Raw genomic sequence first — 19,069 nt, 5'->3', positions numbered from 1 at the left:
GAGTTAATTTCGACTCATAGCAACCCTATGGGACAGCGTAGAACTGCCCTATATGGCTTCCGAGACTATAATCTTTACAGAAGCAGACTGCCACGTCTTTCTCCCAAGAAGCGGCTGGTGGGTTGGAACTGCTTACCTTTCGGTTAGCGGCCAAGTGCTTAACCACCGCACCATCAGGGCTCCTTTGGTTTTAGTAATAAGATTTGTAAAACTGAAGTGCTGGTTTCAGAGGGGCAGGCTCAGACTTGGCCAGGCTTCCGGGGGCAAAGCCAGTGTATACCCAACTTTCTGGTGTGCGAGAAGGAGGAGGTGGGCAAGGAGCCAGCCTGGGTGCCAGATGACCTCAGGAAGAACTTCAGCTCCCTGCAGCACCCCAGCCTGTCCCTGGAGACTGGTTCCCTAAGGGTAAGCTCCTGGCAGTGTGGAACCTACGGCACCCCAGAACACAAGCTGGGTGATGTGAACCCAGCTGTTCTAGAAACTTAGCTGGGATCACTGGCCAACGAGAGCAGCAGCTAGGGACTCGCACCTGGCTGGCATGTTTTGGGGATAGCTGTGTGGGGTGAATTCAAGCCTTGGGCGTGAGTACAGGCCAGGGATTATGGGGCACAGAGTGAGAGATTCTCCCTGGTGGCTGGTACACTGTGGCCAGGTGCTCCCAAAGTCAGTCTGAATCTTTAGCTCCCCTCCTGTGCAACTTGAGGTCTCAGAACCCCAGCTCTATGCCAGATGGCTGTCCTAGAAGGCTGTCACAAGTTCTAATCGCAACTCACTCAGCGAGGAACCCTTCTTGGTGCTTTACATTTGGTCCTCACCATAGCCCTGGGAAGTCAGGACTATCATCACCACCACCCCCATCTTACAGATGAGGAAACTGAGGCTCTGAGGCTCAGAAAGGTTAAAAATAATCATGAGAAACGGAGAGCTAGGATTAAAAGCCATAGCACCAGAAATACCAGGTGCCATGGAGTCGACTCTGACTCGTGGCAACCCCGTGCGTGTCAGAGTTAGAGCTTGTGTTCTATGGTTGATTTTTCAGAAGCAGATTTTTCAGGCATTTCTTCTGAGGCACTTACTTCTTGCTGGACTCAAACTTCCGACCTTTCGGTTAGCAGCTGAGTACCACCCAGGGACTCCAAAGCCATATAGTGAGCTCCTTTCCTCAGTTACACCTCCTTTTGATTTGAAGCCTGTGTACGTGACGTGCCCGGCGTGCCCGGCTTGGAGTGGTCGCTTGGTTCACGGTGGCTGCACTATTTCACCGTGTACCTGGCTTTCTAACATACCTTTAGCTGAATCCCAGGCAAGGCGGTAAAGCCTAAGTTGTACAACAAACACCTGTAAGTTTAATCCTGTCTTTGGCTTTAAGTCATTAAGGAACACTATCTCGGGTGTGGCAAGCTCTTCTTTCACAGGTTAAGTGCTTCCTGTATAAACCAAGAACTTTGTTAAATTCAGTCCTGGCTGGTATGGACCAGTCAAAGCCCATAAGCCTCTCTCGGTTCCTCTGTGCAGCTCTGCCGTGCCCTAATCCAATGGCACCACCTAACGGCCGCATTTCACCTGTGCAAGACAGATACACCCTGAAGGACCGCTTCTCCATCTTCTGCGAGACTGGCTATGAGCTTCTGCAAGTAAGTTAATACAAAACTGCACATACACTAGGATCATGAGAGTTTCCAAAAACATATCTATATGGGAAGATACATGAAACGGGAAAAATAGCTGTGTCTGTATGCTCAAATGAGAAAAATCAAAGAAATACGTTTACTGAGAACAAAAGGGATGGCTACAAAGAATTTTTTTTTTTTTTTTTAGTTCTTATGAATCCTGCTTAAAAGCTACTTTTGCGGGATGGTGATTAAAATGGGCAACTGTTCCTGTTTTTTCACACAGTACAGCAGCCCCTGGTAGAGTGGATGGCACAAGAAAAAGACGAGCTTGCTCTCCCTGTCCGTGTTCTCTGTGACATTGCCTTGTGTTAAATTAAGGTTCTCCCCCTGGCCAAATGACGACCTTTCCCTGCAACAATTCCTGGGCCCACAAAAAATTAGATGGCCCTTGGAAACAGTATATTCGGCAAAGTTATAGTGATCACTGTTAAGGGAGAGGGAGTATAATTTTAAAAAATGCTTAGCATGTTGCTTTAGGGGCACAGGTAAGAGATTAACACGTCCTCTTTATGTTCTTCAAAATTGTCACTGAGTCCCAGTGGTAAAAAGTAATAACGTTGAAATCATAGCTAGCTAGGCAGTCCACAGTCCTGTGCAGGGACAAAAAAAAAAAAAAAAAAGTGAGACATTTTTCCCACCTTGCAAAACTTCCTGGGCAGGCTCATTCCCACAGCTTCTTGGACTACAAAAAACCTGACCAGTTTCTGATTTTAAAAATATCATCATGATATCATTTGAGGGATAAAGCTTCTGCCCAAATCATCTTCATGTTTGATTTTAGAGAAAAAAAAAATTATCTCAGTAAGTCAAAAATATTTCCCTGGAAACAATATAAGCCATGAAAGCTGATTGAGAACACACATGCAAAGCATATGAAAGGAACTGTAAACATCTTCCTCCAGTAATGGCCACGGGATGGAAGCACGCTCAGGCACCTTGGCTCCTTGTCTGATCAGGCTGGCCTTTCCCAATTTTTTCCGTTTTTAATCACAAACCTTAAGCACTTATAAATACTGATAGGATATCAGTGGGAACTCATTGAGATCTGTTATATTCTTGGATTCAAGTGGAAAGCAAAAAAAAAAAAAAAAAAATTCCTGCAAATGTCAACCTTTGATTCACAAAAGACCAGTGCACGTTGGAAGACACATAACACAGGAGATGTAAACCAGCGGAGCTGCTGGTAGCAACTATGCACGTGCACCAAAGCACAAAATTGGGTGAAATGTCCAAGTGTCAGGCACCCAGCACGTCACCACGTGCTAAAGCCAGCCACGGAAGTAGTACGTCCCTCCCCTTACAAGCATTCACGTGAAACGCTAGAACGGCTTTGTAGAGTGGATTTTATGATGTAAATAAAGAAATGAGTATTTTCTGAATTTCTCCCTAGGGTTACTTGCCCCTGAAATCATTTACTGCAGTCTGTCAGAAAGACGGATCTTGGGACCTACCGATGCCAGGATGCAGCAGTACGGTCATGTGGTGACTGCCACTCCCATAACGGCTTCTGCTGCTGCCATTCCGACTTCTACTGCTGTCTTTTTTCCTTTTTTCATGATTTTATTTAATCAGGGCTTGAATTCCAAATTTGCTTGTTTTTCTCTCAGTGAACTCTTAGAAGTTACGACAGAACCAAGCTACTAAACAAAACCCATTGCCGTTTAGTCGATTCCGACTCATAACTAGGATGTTATTTGCTTTAGAAAAGCATGCTCTCTTTAAAAATAGGTAATTTTTCTAAGCATAGAAGTAATATTCATTGCAGAAAACGGGGAAATGCAGAAAATTACCAACATTTTAATACAATCCCACCATTTGAGGTTATAATCACTATTTTGGCATTAGCTGCTGTTGAGTCAGTCGATGCCGACTCACGGTGACCCCATGTGTACAGACACTACTCCACAGGGCTTTCAAGGCTGTGGCCTTTTGGAAGCACATCACCAGGTCTGTCCTCGAAGCGCCTCTGGGTGAGTTCAAACTGTCAACTTCTTGGCTAGTAGTTAAGTGCTTAGTTGTCTGCGCCACCTTTTTCCAGTTATTACAGAATTTCTACATATTTTTTTTACACGTTTTGTGCAAGTTTCTATAAAATAAATCCCTAGATGAATTTCAATATTTCATCTTATAAATTTACATTCCACCAATTGAGACTACGAATTTAGTCCAGAAAAACAGTAGAAAAAGAGCTGGCACTAATGGGAGTCAGACGTCTGGTTTGAGCCCTGACTCTGCCACTTTTTGCTCAAATTTCCATATCTATAGACTGGCAGAGTGGCCACAACACGGAATTGCTGTGGGGATTCAAAATGTAGGTAAAGCACTTGGCACAGCGCCAGGCACACCGCAGCTACTTGGCTATCATTAAGTTGCTGAAAACTATTTAAATACCAGTTATCTGGTTGTCTATGCGTGAAACTGACTTTTGGACTGAATTTGCTTTGTCTTGTGAATAGTTACGTTAGTAACGTCCTAACAGCTGTGAACTCAAGTCCAAACTCAAAGTATATAACAGCAAATCTCCCAAAATGTTTCTAATCACTGCAGTCTGCTGAAGAGTTCACCTTATTGTCCAGTAGCCTTTACTAAGAACAAGCTAGTCCATGAGAGTTTTCTCCTGTTTCGTTGTGTCCGTCTCTACCCTGATTTAAAGTCAACCAAGCTGCAGTGCCATTTCACGTGGAAGCAGATGGCGCAGGCTGTGCCTCATCTTTCTGCCACACTGCTGTTTTGCTGCAGACCTTTACGTGTGAAGCACGAGCATAAAGGAAACCCAAGTGGCTTCAAATTCCTTTACACTACTTCACCCACGGCCACCTCCACCTAGTCATTTAGTTAGGATCAGGGATGAAAGTGATGCTTTGAAACCAAGCTAAAATTATTCTTTTTGAGATGAAATTAAAAATGCCCACAGTACAGAGGAAGATGAATACGGCTTCAAGCTACGGAACCATGTGGCACAACCACCTATTTAGTTGCTTTGTCTCCAGATTAAAAAAAAAAAAAAATTCTACTGTAGTTGTGTATTTATATTTCAGATTAAGGTTCACAGAACTAGCTTCTCATTAAGCAGTACATAGTTTTATCATACTGGTTAACAACCTTATATGTCAACACACTTCCTTCTTGACCTTAGGTTCTTCCCTATTACCAGCTTTCCCATCCCCTCCTGCCTTTTAGTGCTTGCCCCTTGGCTGGTACGCCCCTTTAGTCTTGTTTTGTGTGTCTGTCTCATCTTCGGCTGAACCTCAGGAGTGACTTCATTACTGAGCAAAAAGGGTGTTCTGGGGCCATGCTCTTGGGGTTTCTCCAGTCTCTGTCAGTTCAGTAAGTCTGGTCCTTTTTTGTGAGTTAGAATTTTCTACATTTTTATCAAGCTCTGTCCTGGTCCAGATTTTTTAATGTTAGTATTTAAGATACAACCTGATCCCCCTCTCTCCATGTTTCTTTATTAGTTGTTGACTGTGGCCCTCCTGAAGACCTACCCAACGGCCAAGCTGAATACATTACAGGTCCTGAAGTGACCACTTACAAAGCTGTGATTCAGTACAGCTGTAAGGCAAAGTTCTACACAATGAAGATGAACGATGGTACGTAAATTTTTCAAAGCTGGTGGTGGGCGACACTGGAACTTAAGCCCTCAGTCTGAAAATAAACTTTAACCAACATTTTTGGCTAAGGCTAAACAAAAGATTAAAAGGCACTTCTTCCACTGCTAAGTGAAATATTACAGTTGAAGTGACTTTAATGTCAATTTGCAAGAATCTGAAAACAGATCTTATTTAGTAAATGACTACTACAAACACACAATATATTCCAAATGGTTTAATTTAACAAGTCAAAAACCTTATCATTAAGCACTTGGGATCTTGATACATATTCAAGTTATACATCTAAAAGGTTTCCACTTTGCAAGCAAACATGGTAATGCAGAGACCGCTATTTATGAAATCATGTAAAATGGTTATTCAGACACGTCTATTTCCCACGGATGCTCAAGAATCAACATTTTTCAAGGGGGTATTCAAGCAAATGACAACCACCTTATACATGCAGTTAAACATTTTTGCGTTTCCAATGATTTGCAGGTAAATATGTGTGTGAGGCTGATGGATTCTGGACGAGCTCCAAAGGAGAAAAATCACTCCCAGTCTGTGAGCCTGGTAATGGATACATTTATACAAGAGATTGGTAATTGATGGAAAGTAGAACTGGGTAGTAGACACTAAGGAGAGCTTTAGCTGTGGTAGGCAGAAAGGTAACTTCAGCACTTGGCTCTGAGACCAAGTTATTATTTCCAAATAGTATGTTCTCATTATCCTTCTGCATGTAGAGAGGTTGCTGGGTGCTGACTACATCAGCCATTTGATTATTTCTGACCTTATAACTAGGTAAGCATAAAAAATTAAGTGATTTTTAAAATTATCTTAACCCATTTATACATTTATAAACACAAGTTCTTCTGTTGAGTTACTTTTCTTCTCTGTAAAAATGCTATTAAAACGCAAAGCTGATAACCTGATTATTTCCCAAAGCAACTGTTTTCAGTGATGCCTAATTTTTAAACATTAATGCAATTTGCCTTTTAATAGTACTTTAAAATTTTTATCAGAATTGGCTCTGAAGATAAATGAAAAACCCGAGAAAGGTAATGATATATTCATTACCCCTGTGTTCTTTTGGCTTAGTTTTTTTTTTCCCCCAAAGTCTGTATCTTAGTTTATGTGTTTCTGAGTTTTTATACAAGTACTCTGTTACAACAGAAGCATATGTGCTATGTTAGTGAGCACATTTAGACAGCAATAAAGATACAGGCAAGTTGAATCAACCAGATCAAAAATAACAATACCTGAACATGAACGGTCTTGGCTACAACAGCAAATTTCTAATACAGTTAAATGTTCAAAAGTGAAAGTAATTCTGCAAATGCCCTGAGTGACCTTAGTGCCTGCTTTACCAGAATTACATGATAAATACCCCATTTTACAAATAGGAAAACTGAAGCAATAAAAGGTTCTTTCTTTTCATTCTTATGCATATCACCCAGTGCATAAGATCAGGACAATTCTCATATGCCCTCTTTAAGAACTTTTCCAGTTTTGTAGCCCATATTCCTTTGGCAAAACACAAGTTTTAAACTTACTCATTCATCTAATTTCCTGAGGAGCCAAGAAATACCGAAAAGATTTTATCAGGTCTTTGAACTGTGCTGTTTTCAAATAGCATCACTTGCCTGTGGACATCCATCAATTCCTGGGATCTAATTTTTGGTTGATACTAAATATATAATCCCAAAGTGGCAGTAATTTGAGAAAAATACCACTAGACTTTTATAAAGGGTCTGTGTTTGCTTCTTTCCCCAGTTTGTGGTTTATCAACCCGTACTACAGAAGGCCGTATATACGGAGGGCAAAATGCAAAGCTTGGTGATTTTCCTTGGCAAGCCCTGCTACTAGGTGAAGCTACAGCAGCAGGTGCGCTTTTGTATGATGACTGGATCCTAACTGCTGCTCATGCTGTCTACCGGCAAAAAGACGACGCATTTTCCTTGGACATCAGAATGGGTGCCCTGAAGAGACTATCGTCTAATTATACACAAGCCCAGGCTGAAGCCATTTTTATACATGAAGGTTACATTCATAATGCTGATTTCGACAACGACATAGCGCTGATTAAACTGAAGAACAAAGTTGCAATCAATAGCAAAATCATGCCTATTTGTTTGCCAAGAAAAGCAGCGGAATCCTTCATGAGGACAAATGACATTGGGACTGCATCTGGATGGGGATTAACCCAAAGGGGTTTTCTTGCCAGAAATCTAATGTTTGTTGACATACCAATTGTTGACCATCAAAAATGTACTGCTGCATATGAAAAGAAGGCCTATCCAGGGGCCAGAGTAACTCATAACATGCTATGTGCCGGCTTAGAAAGTGGGGGTAAGGACAGCTGTAGTGGTGACAGTGGAGGGGCTTTGGTGTTTCTAGATAATGAGACACAGAGGTGGTTTGTGGGAGGAATAGTGTCTTGGGGTTCCATTAATTGTGGGGAAGCAAAGCAGTATGGAGTCTACACAAAAGTCATGAACTACATTCCCTGGATCAAAAACATAATGGGTAAATATTAATTTGCTTGTCTTCAATCAGTAAACGATTCCTTATTTTTTTTAAATACCTGTGAAAGATTTTAACAGCAATGTGAACTGACAGTAACAGTTGTCACTCAGCCCAACCAAAGATGAAAGCAAACTACAGGTGAGACGATCCTGTTACAGACACTTCCTGGCCTGCCAGCTTAACTCCACCCCCTTCTCTTTGATTCAAGGGGACAGAGCCATTAATTTTTACCAAACCGATACGAACTTATTGCTCAAATCTGCATTTAATTACTTACGAATTCGTGTAATGTTTCCTAAGGGCCATCCGCATTTCTGTAAACTGCCTGTTCTTGGCCTTTGCCTGTTATTCTATCGTTCTGGACTTGTTCTTACCGATATGTAAGAGTGCTTTATGTACGACAGCAGCGCTAGTACAGGAATAACCTTGATTCACTTTTTGTAACTAAATCAGAAACATTGATACTTTAGCCCAAGTACTGACTGATTTCTGTTAAAAAAGTCAAAACCCCCAAACAATGTGATACCATTTTTCACTTAGACCGAATAATTCCAATGCTACCAATTTAGCTGTAAGGATGTTCACAGCAACTGGAAAGAACCGAAATTATGTTCAAATTCAGAAGACTCATTGAATCAATTATGGCATATCCTTAAGATCAAATACATTAGAAATACAAAGTGGTATTATACATAAATCTGTAATTTGTTTTTTTCTTACAAGGAACATGAAATACTTGAGCACTCTTAAGCCAAAGAGCAGACTGCAGATTATACAAACCTGAGTACAGAACCCTAATACACAACGAGGAGCTATTTGTGACCAGTATTCAACACAACAAAATTATTTTAATTATCACATCTTCTAAATTAAGAGTATTTCCCTTTCTACTTTTTCATACTGAGGACAAAAGGTAAGCTCTTACTTAACCCTGAAGATGAAATTTCATTTTAGTTCATCTACCTCCCCTAAAAAATTTTAATAGTTACATTTAATAAAGGTTTTTAGTCTATCTAATAGTTACCAGTGTACGTAAAAATTTTGAGTTTTGGCCTAATTTCTCTTCTGAACAAAGTACAACTTTTTTAGACTCATTTTTCAAGGTAACTTTCCAGCATCCTTGTTACATATAAAAATAGTGTTTTTTCCAGTAAGACTCCAGACACTAAACTGTGAGGTCAACAAAAATTTTTATTCAACTGGTTCAAAATAATTTTAGAATGAATGCATTTAGATGACCAGATAGACTTTCAAAACAATTTTTTACTAAATAGTTTAAGTACTTCTAAAAAAAAAAAAAAAAAAAAAATTTTTTTTTCTTAAGGGCAGAATAAATACCCATATCTATGTAGTACCATAAATACGTTAATAAAAGGCAACATTGAAAGCCTTTCTATGACTGGAAACTAGGTTTACACAAGTGTAAATAAGGGATTAAAACCATGCCATTGATGAGTTAACTTACCCCTGGGTTCCTTGAAGGCTTGTCAGTTAAGTCTTTGGAGGTCCCCGAATACCATTTTAAGTGTTACCATGTTACTGCTGCTGAGTAACAGTGCAAGTGCTAAAATGCAAAATTCAGATGGTACAGGGTTTGGAAATCATGCAGATTTAGATGCAGAAAAAAAAAAATTAAAACAACTCAAGATCCTTTTATACAGGAAATTGAATAACAAAACAATGTGGCGATAACAAGTCTAAAGGACTTCATTTATAAATGTCTAACACATAACTTGCAAAATGACAAACCTATTTATCATAATCTAATTAGATAAGGGTATTAGGTATACTACCAGCACAAAAATTGTAACATTCTTCCAAATGAAAGAAAAAAATGAGCTCCTCAACTCTCACAGAATGAGTAGTCACATAAAAAGTACAATAGAGAGTCAATGTATTATTGCTTTTACATCCGTAACAATGCACTGTGAGAGTCCGATTTTTAACGATTTTATTCAACATGACTGTATTCCCCCACCTTTGGAGGACAAAGCCCATTCCACTTAACACCTCCAGAGACAGATAACCCACCCTACTAGTTCTTAAAGCTGTCAGGCTTCTTAATGGATTTCAGGCACAAGATAATTTGTGGTTTCTTCTACTTTATCCCTATGGCAATTAATTCCACTTTTCAAATCCCAAACCAGAAAAGTGCTGATATTCCCTTTTTTCAATCGATACGCTTTGCTACAAAGCATGTGAAAATATCAACAATGTTTTGCCCATAGTATTTGTCAAAGGCATGATTTCCCAGAGTGGAGGTTTACACAAGCCATGTGAACAGACCATCATCCAAATGCACAAAGGCACTGAGGAAAAGCTGGAGGGTACTGCTTACCATTGTAGGTGCGGCCACCCAGATTTATTAAAAACTAGATTTAAAAAGAAAAAAAAAAAAGAACTTTTTACTTCGGACAATGCAAGAACCAATAGCAATTAAATCTGGGTATCAGGTGTCAATGCATGACAGGTGATGAATCCATTTGACTTGAAACAACTTTTCAAATAAGTTTATTTGAAGCAAAATAAACTATTGCCAAGAAACTTTATGAAAGTTCCATCTCAAAAGGGCCAAAAAAAGGGGAATTAACTGCTATGAATTCTTTGCATTCAGAGCTGCAAAACAAAGACACATATTATTTAAATCAGTTTTATTTAAGAATTTCCAACATTGACAACTCTTATAAAAAGCATCCAAGCACAGGACACAGAACTGCAGCAAACAGCATTCTTAAGTGGAGCTAACAGACATGAGAACTTCCACCCTTCTTTGAAACACCCTGAGCTCACTGGTGAACTCTGCTTCCAAGTACTCCTGCAAAGCACACCACAAGCTCAGTCCATGTTCTCAACCCACCAGCTTCAGTTCACTTTACCACGCTTACATATCAGTAACAGAAGAGAACACACACCATACAGCATTCACAGCAGTTGACAAAGGGGCAGGGGAAATACAAGTATCGTTTCACTTAACACATTCAACTAATATGGGTTACCTAAGAACAAAACTCACTTAAAGTCTTCCAACAGATGTGGATGTCCTTTGAAGGCAAAAAACATTCGTACATTATTTGCTATCATTGCTCTCTGCACACTCTCTCACCAAAGCCACAGGATTGAGAGACACATCTCGCCAAGTTAAAAAATATCCATTATGCACCACCAAGTCTCTGCACGCGCTCTCTCCTTTTTCTCGCTCATACTAGCCTTTCATGCCTCGGCACCACCATCAATCCCACACAAGGTTTCAAAAGTTCAAACAGCCTTCTGGTTCCATATCACAGCCTTGCGTTCATAGCGTTGATACGACTCCATGAAATAAAGAGTAGCGGATAAAAATGGGACACCCACCGTCAAAGACGCAGCCTGCGCAGCGTGATGACGAATTCTTGAATGAGAAAGCATGTAGACAGAAGTATTCCTATGGCAGAATATTTACAGCACTACTTTCAATGAAGTGCTTCTTCCATAAACATTTGAAATGAGATGAACTGCAGAGATTAAATGAAGGCTTCATATTGTACTTTTGTATATGAGGGGAGACAAGCGTTAAAAAACAAAACAAAAACAAAAGAACCGAACACTGTGACACCATAATCTCCAGAAGGGAGATATTCCTAAGGAAGAATCCATACGGTGGGGTTCAAATTAAAACGAGAAAACAATGTAGTTCTAACCAATGGTTTCCATTTTGAACATGCAAAGAATTCACTTAACAAGTCCAGGGATAAAATATTACAGGAGAAACCTTTTGATATCAATTGTAGTGTGTTGGTTTACCAATCAGGCAAACAGCAGTTCACTTCCAACCACTCAATATTCCAACCCTTTAAGTAACAAAACTTATAAAATTCCTTTAGCTCTTCTTCTTTTTCTAAAGAAAAATGTCAAAAATACTGCTGAATATACTCCACACTGAACAAACCAATTTTGAAAATTTTTAGTACATATATATCTTACAATATACTTACCATGAGTTTAGAAAAATCTGAATTCCCCCCAGTCTATACCAACCAATCAGAAGCCACTGTCTACATCCCCCAACCAGAGGACTTGGAATCCATGCTGGAGCCAAAGCCTCCATTAAAACCACTGCCTGACCCTGGGTTGGATGCTGATCCCCAGCCAATGGCTGCACCAGAATTGGAGCCACTGTAAGAGTTATTTCCAGAACCAAAGGCCTGATTTGGCTCCCTCTGCATGTTGCCTTGGCTTTGGTTATTACCTGATGGACCTGACTGGTTCTGCTGACTGGCTAGCATGCCCATCATACCCCAGCTGCTCTGCAGCGCTGCTTGGGCTGCAGCCATCATCGCTGGGTTAATGCTGAAAGCCCCAAAGTTCATCCCTCCACCCATATTACTACCTTGATTGTTTCCCAAGCCAGCCCCACCCCCTCGACTGTTACCAAATCCACCCTGATTCCCAAAGCCACCTGGATTACCACCAAATCTTCCACTTCTTTCTAACTGTCTATTGCTATTGTGCTTAGGTTCAGCATTGGATATATGTACGCTGATTCCTTTAATGATCAAGTCCTCTCCACAAAGAGACTGGGCAACCTATAAGAAATAAGGAATGTAAACAAAGGAGATTAAACCACTGACTCATTTAAAATTATCAGTAAAACTTAGATTTCAATCCCTTGTCTAAGCTGGGGGACAATAAGCAACAAATGCTCCTTTCATTTAATCTTCCCAAAGAAACTTTAGCTTTAGTAACGACAGTAGGGATTTTTCAAAAGACATATAACACTCCTAGCCAATGCCACACCCTCGAAAATATCTACCCTCGAAAATATCTAAGTTTCAGCATAAATATCTAGGAGCATATATAGCGCATAACTTTACGAGGTCAGAAAATGTAGATAAAGATGGCAATCAGCTGGATGGGAAAAGTTCAAGAGAAATTACCTAATTAGCTGGGACAAAATTAGTAAAGAGGAAAATACCTGATCATCTGCAAATGTAACAAAGGCAAAAGCCCTGAACGGTTTGGGAATGAAGACATCTACCACTTCTCCATACTGGCAGAAGAACTGCCGCAACTCATCAGCGGTCATGTCCTCTGTACAACGCCCAACGAACACCTTTCTGCTCCTCAAAGGCTCATCTGGGCTTTGCTGGTCAAATCAAAACGGAGCAAAAACATCAAATATTTTATAAGCAACAAAAAGAGCATTATCATAGGAGATGTAACAAAACTAACCTGCCCTGTAAATTAGGTAAATCATTAAAAAGCAGGCACGTTCTTAATTTTTGCATCAGCACTTCTCTGCCTTGTGAGACTTCAATGAAGAATAACGTTTTAAGACGTGAAAGTTATTTGGATCTAGGAAAGTCAATGACTGGGAGATGTCCTGGCAAAGGTGACGACGTTCCAAATAAGCAAGTCTGATGTGAAGTTAGATCTTTGTAACAAGATTAATGTATTCTGATTGTTTTATGTTAGCTGGACAGAAATAATAGAAGAATACATAGAAGAATAAAAGTGAACAAAGTTTTAGTTTGTGTTTACTTCAAATAAACACAAAATATTCAGCATACGTTAAAGTCTTAAGGCTTCAACAAGGCCAATGATTTCATTTCAAGAGCACATCCTGCCACTACCTTTTCCAAAGATAGTTTATGTTTTATTTTACAGTGTCTTCTAAGGCAGTTTGTCAGCAAGAATTCCCAAAGCACAGAGGAAAAAACATGGGGCAAGTACCTTAGAATTCGGAAGTTTACAGTCGCACCATCGCCCATCTATCATATGTCGCTGTGACATTACTTTCACCTGGGTTTCATATTCCGTAAAACGAACAAAGCCAAACCCTTTTGAATGACCAGTTTTAATATCTTTCTTGACCTAGAAAAAATGATTTAAATTTACTTTACTAAAACTACACACACACAATCACATATATAACCAAATCAGAGTTCCTTGATATACCATTTAAATGGCTTCAGTTGTAAGCAGTGGCTTAATTAAAAATTAAACAAGTTATTCATGGGGTATAAGCAACAGATGGGTTAGCACTGTACCCAAACCATGTAAACAGGAAAGTAAAACTCATCTACATAACGGATTTTTAACAAACATTTTGGAACGAATGCAAAGATAAACTACATTCAATGTTTACAAATCCTGATTATTAAATGTGGGAAAAGGCAGAAAATGTTTTTTAATATCCCATCAATATAAACAAAAAAAGGTGATGTAAGCTACTCCCCTCCAGCCCATATGCAACAGGATTGTATAAATACCAAAGACAAAAATATATAGTGCATGCATAAAGAGAAACAGGGCAAGCCACACCTCTCTTCAGCATCCCCTATGTATACATGTAACAAATAACATTAAAATGCTCTGCTAAACATGAAAGACAACGCCACTAAAACATTAATGCTAGGTGCTGACTCAAGGGTGAAGAAAACTTCTAAATGAAATCAAAGTTTACCTGCACCATAAGAACTTCTCCAAAGGTACTAAAATATTCTTTTAGATCCTGCTCGGTTGTTTTCCATGGGAGGCCCAACACTATCAAATCGGATGTTTTCTGGACTGCTCTCTTCACTTTCACTGCTGAAGACGCATCCGTCTCATCCATTTTTCTTTTGTTATCTGAATAAAAATGAGCAGAAACCTTTCAGAAAACTTCATGTAACACTACTTCCTGATGTCTAGAAATAAAAAGCAAAGATGACTTATAAAGACAGTGAAAAGTTTTGGCAAAATATAATGTTAACTCTCAAGGACAAAATAAGGCCTACAATAAGTGGCTGAAATATTTTCCTGCTGCAAACTCAGGAATTCTCAACTGGTTTTATAAAATCTCAAGACTACAATGGTATGTTGTCCCGCTCAAAAGATAAATCAAAACAAAAATAATTCTACTTCACTTGGACTTAAAAATACATTAAAGCAAAACCTGTTGCTGTCGATGACTGCCCTGACAGGGAACACAACAGAGAACCCCTGAGGGAGCAGGAGAGCAGTGGGATGCAGACCTCAAATTCTCATAAAAAGACTAGACTTAATGGTCTGACTCAGACTAGAGGGACCCCGGAGGTCACGGTCCCCAGACCTTCTGTTAGCCCAAGACTGGGACCATTCCCAAAGCAACCTCTCCAGACAGGGAGTGGATGGGACTGTAAGATTGAAAACGATACTGGTGAGGAGTGAGCTTCTTGGCTCAAGTGGACACACGAGACTATGTGGGCAGCTCCTGTCTGGAGGGGAGATAAGAGGGCAGAAGGGGACAGAAGCTGGCTGAATGGACATGGGGATATAGGGTGGAGAGAAGAAATGTGCTGTCTCAATAGGGGGAGAGCAACTAGGAGTATACACCAAGGTGTATATAAATTTTTGTATGAGAGACTGACTTGATTTGCAAGCTTTCACTTACAAAAGCACAATTAAAAAACAAAAACAAAAACAAAACCTGTTGCCATCCAGTCGATTCTGACTCTTAGCAACCCTACAGAAAAGAGTAGAATTGCCCTGTAGGGTTTCCGAGTGGCTGGTGAATTCAAACTGCTGATCTTCTGGCTGGCAGAAGAGCTCTTAACCACTATGCCACCAGAGCACCAAAACTACATTAAGCAGGAAAAATAAATGCTTAAAAATGTGTGATACTATCCTTGTTTCTATATGTTAAACGTATCTGCTTAACCATTTCAATGTCTCTTACGTAATTTAAAGGCTATATACCAAAAAATTAGTGTCTTTTACGTCCAGATGATGGAATGAATCGTGCTAAGTTCATTTATTCACTAAATATTTCCTCAGTATGTACTAAAGGTCAGGTGCTACAGCTATAACTGTGAATCGGTTTGTCTTTTCTAAACTTTCACCAATGAACACACATTAGTTTTGTAATAAAGAAAACCTTAAGCTACTTTAAAAAGTCAATATTTGGAAAAGGAAGGGAAAGAAAATCAATGACATTTTACATTCAAGTAAATATTAATCCATAGCCAATGGCTTAATAAACAGCATACTAAAAAAACAATTATGCAGTTAAAAATCTTCTAGGTATATTAAGTCAACGTCCTGTGTCTTAACCAACTTTGATAATCTTACCTTGCTGCAGTAACATATAAGTATCAAGCAGATATACCAACCAGCACACATTCCTACTGCTAAAATGTATCTACATCCTTAGCACTCTTAATTTTCATGCTGTTCTTAGATTTAGAGCAGTGACAAGCACCAGCAAGAATAAGACTTAGCATTAAAACCCAGTGCCGTCAAGTCGATTCCGACTCATAGCGACCCTCTAGGACAGAACAGAACCGCCCCATAGAGTTTCCAAGGAGCGCCTGGCGGATTTGAACTGCTGACCCTTTGGTTAGCAGTCGATTAGGACCACACTAATTCAAAAATCTGAGTTACTGCAACTGAATGTTCCTTTTAGAGGAAAAAGAAGTCAGACTAGCTGAATGACCTAAGACCACCAAGGGCAATGACAGCCCAAAACTTGGGGGCACTTTACAAGAATCCACAGCACAGATATAACTGCAAAGCATTCTTAAGAATCCCTGAAATCTGCCATCAACCTGGCAACACTTGTTCAGATAATTTGTTATTTAAATAGTTTCCTCTTAAAAAATGTTCTGTAACTTCCCATTTTTATTAATTTAGACTAGTGGTCTTCCAAACTAGTCTAATAATAAAGCTTAAGGAAAAGCTTGCTTTATAGATGTTTCACCATGAAAAGAGGTCATGATTGGTGACTTGGGATGAGGCACAAGTCCCACCATACTGCAAAGCGAAATGGCAACAAACCTTTGGGATAGTTGACAACGTAGACCAGATTTCCCCAGCCAGCATCAGGGGCATGCAGAATTCCTTCTACTAGGCGGACACCTCTCATACACTGAGATACTGGATTCCTGTAGCGTAGGCCACATGCCCCTGGAAACTGGGCTGTAACCGTGGACAGCAGCACTGTTCCATCATCTTCTGATGGTATTTCAATAGGTTCATCATTCTCATCTTCTGTTACCCGAATATACTCAGACATCTTTTTCTTAAAAGGAAAAAGAAACATGAATGACCAACACTAATGCCAGGGGAACTGTTTCCTTGAATTCTGTTGATAACTAACACCACCCCACATTATCACTCTACGACTTCCAGAAAAATCCTTGCTGTGTGGACTCTTACACACGTGGATTTTTCTTGAGAAATGAGGCAATGGCAAGAGTAGTGATTTTCTATTAGAATGCGATGCCCTGCTAGGTTCATTCATTCACTAAATATTTCCTGAGGGATAGCTGTGGGTCAGGTGCTGCAGCTGGAACTGTGAAACCTGTCCCAAGTGGCATGCTGGTTACAAGGGGGGCAGGGGTAAACAAGACAAAGTAAACAAGTAACTATTTTACTACAATTGTCATACATAGTATCAGAATGAAGTACATAACCATGAGACGGCCGAGGAAAACCTCAACTGGGTCAGACCTGAGAGTCTGGATAGGTCAGGTGTAACCTGACACTTGAGGACCGAATAGAAAGAATGAGCCAGGTGAAGACATGAGAAAAAAGTTCCTTCCTATTTGTCACTTTAGGGCTTCCTCGGGCTCTCCAAACTTGTGTCACAAGGACAGCGGCGACCAATTCGGACCGCCACCTCCCAGAAGCCAATGCGTGACAGCGGAGGGAGGAGTTTTTAGGGCGGCCCGGGTGGGGCCGCAGGGGTACACGGCCTCAACTGCCAGCGCCCCCCAGACTGCGAAGTACCGAAGGCACGAAGCATCGCCCGGGCCTGGTGGCCGCGCCTAACCTCCGTCTCAGACTGCGCGGCACCGCGGGACCGGCGTCGTTGCTTCGGCGCCGAATGCCACCCCACGCCATGCCCTAACGAAGCTCCCGCGCGAAGCCGCTCGGGCCGGCGGAGGCAGGCCCGGCCCCACGGCTCCCTCCTCTGCGGGGCCCGAAGCTGCTGCGTCAGTCTCGACCGTCCCAATGGGGGAGCTCACCCAGCCAAGAAGTCCTCAGTGAAGAGCGTCCGCGACTCACCTGCTAGGCCGCTGCTAGTAAGCCAGACAAGGAAACAAACCGAGAGACCAAAGAGCAACCCAATTACCGCCCCGGTCTCACAAAATGGCGCTAGGGCCACCTCCTCCCCACGCCGGCCGTCGTCCTCTCCCATCGAATCCCTGTTGAGAGGGGGAGGCCGCCTCACAGACACACAACGACTCTCTTCTTAGCGAGTTAAGGTCCTTATTGGGAGTGTGATAATACAGATGAAACTTTAAAGCTAGATAAGACCAGGATCAAGCGCTGAAAAGTTAAATACTTAGAAAATACGAATGAGTAGGCTTTTAATGACCCCCAGGTAGCGTAGCAAATGGTTTTGCCCGACCAACCGCCGGCCCCAGGTCTCGGCCTAGCTCGCGCAGTTTCAAAGCGCGCGAGACTAGCTTAGGGGCAGAGCCAGGAAGGGTTGGGCGGGGCCATGCCCAATAAGGCGGGGCGGGGGCGGGGCGAGAGGTCGCGGGCTCTCCAGACCGTTCCCGGGCTTGGGAGGGCAGGAGAGTCCAGGGCAGTTTGTCTAAGAAGCCAGCCGGTGCTTCCTCTCCTCCCTACCATAGGCAACCTCCAAACCTGGAAAGAAGATCTTTGTCTCTAAAATAACTATTGATCAAGAATAGCGCGTACTACGTGCTCTTTACTTTCAAAGTACTTGCATATTTAATTCGCCCAACATTTTCACATGGTAGTTTTTTTAGTTGCTATTGATTTTTTTTTTTTTTTATTGATGGAGCCCTGGTGGCGAAGTGGTCTAAGAGCTTGGCTGCCAACCAAGAGGTGGGCAATTGGAATCCTCCAGCACCTCTGTGAAAACCGTATGGGGCAGTTCTGCTCTGTCCTATAGAGTCACTATCAGTCAGAATTGATTCTACAGCAATGGGTTTGGTTTTTTTGGTTTGTTTGTTTAGTTGCTATTGATACTATCCCCATTTTACAGATGAGGAAACTGGGCCATAGAGAGCTTAAGTGTCTTGCATAAGGTCACCCAGGCAGTGTATGGTGGCCTTCGGATTTGAACCTGGAGGCATACAATATTAACACCAGCTCCAGCCCTCTAAGGTAACAATACTATATTTCATCTGTTTTAAGACGTTTATTTTGTTTCACATTTCTGAAATGAGAAATTCATGTATCAGTTACAAATACAGTTGGAGATGTGTCATACCAAAAAAAAAGCCCCCTGGAATCTCATACTCACTGCAGTCCAGTCGATTCTGACTCATAGCGACCTTACAGGACAGAGTAGAACTGCCCCGCAGG

At 41.1% G+C, this 19,069-nt stretch overlaps 3 protein-coding genes across 4 annotated transcripts in view; 2 read left to right on the top strand and 1 right to left on the bottom strand.

Annotated features, from left to right (window-relative positions):
• MASP2 (MBL associated serine protease 2) overlaps positions 1-8,294 on the top strand; it is a 38,260-nt gene extending 29,966 nt beyond the window's left edge. The window contains exons 8-12 of the mRNA XM_064279927.1: positions 1,516-1,634; positions 3,064-3,142; positions 5,129-5,263; positions 5,762-5,836; positions 7,037-8,294. Coding sequence (XP_064135997.1) covers positions 1,516-1,634; positions 3,064-3,142; positions 5,129-5,263; positions 5,762-5,836; positions 7,037-7,800 — 1,172 coding nt within the window. The 3' untranslated portion in view covers positions 7,801-8,294. The remainder of the gene's footprint in view (positions 1-1,515; positions 1,635-3,063; positions 3,143-5,128; positions 5,264-5,761; positions 5,837-7,036) is intronic.
• A 2,319-nt stretch (positions 8,295-10,613) lies between these two features.
• On the bottom strand, positions 10,614-17,927 carry TARDBP (TAR DNA binding protein). 2 transcript variants are annotated; one of them, XM_003413473.4, is made up of 6 exons: positions 17,795-17,927; positions 16,562-16,805; positions 14,232-14,395; positions 13,499-13,639; positions 12,741-12,911; positions 10,614-12,351 (listed from the first exon to the last, which is right to left on the bottom strand). In XM_003413473.4, exons 2-6 carry the CDS (start codon positions 16,797-16,799, stop codon positions 11,821-11,823), a joined length of 1,245 nt encoding a protein of 414 aa, XP_003413521.1. In that variant the 5' UTR covers positions 16,800-16,805; positions 17,795-17,927; the 3' UTR covers positions 10,614-11,820. The 2 variants fall into 2 exon arrangements, with proteins under 2 accessions (XP_003413521.1, XP_010591423.1); XM_010593121.3 differs by having other exon boundaries at positions 17,755-17,887.
• C3H1orf127 (chromosome 3 C1orf127 homolog) overlaps positions 17,201-19,069 on the top strand; it is a 62,688-nt gene continuing 60,819 nt past the window's right edge. The window contains 2 exon segments of the mRNA XM_064279926.1: positions 17,201-17,252; positions 17,471-17,811. Coding sequence (XP_064135996.1) covers positions 17,201-17,252; positions 17,471-17,811 — 393 coding nt within the window.

Source organism: Loxodonta africana, chromosome 3 (genome assembly GCF_030014295.1).
Source record: "Loxodonta africana isolate mLoxAfr1 chromosome 3, mLoxAfr1.hap2, whole genome shotgun sequence".
Taxonomy (NCBI): Eukaryota; Metazoa; Chordata; class Mammalia; order Proboscidea; family Elephantidae; genus Loxodonta; species Loxodonta africana.
The sequence above is the reverse complement of the archived record's forward strand: the minus strand, read 5'-3'. Positions and strand labels throughout refer to the sequence as shown.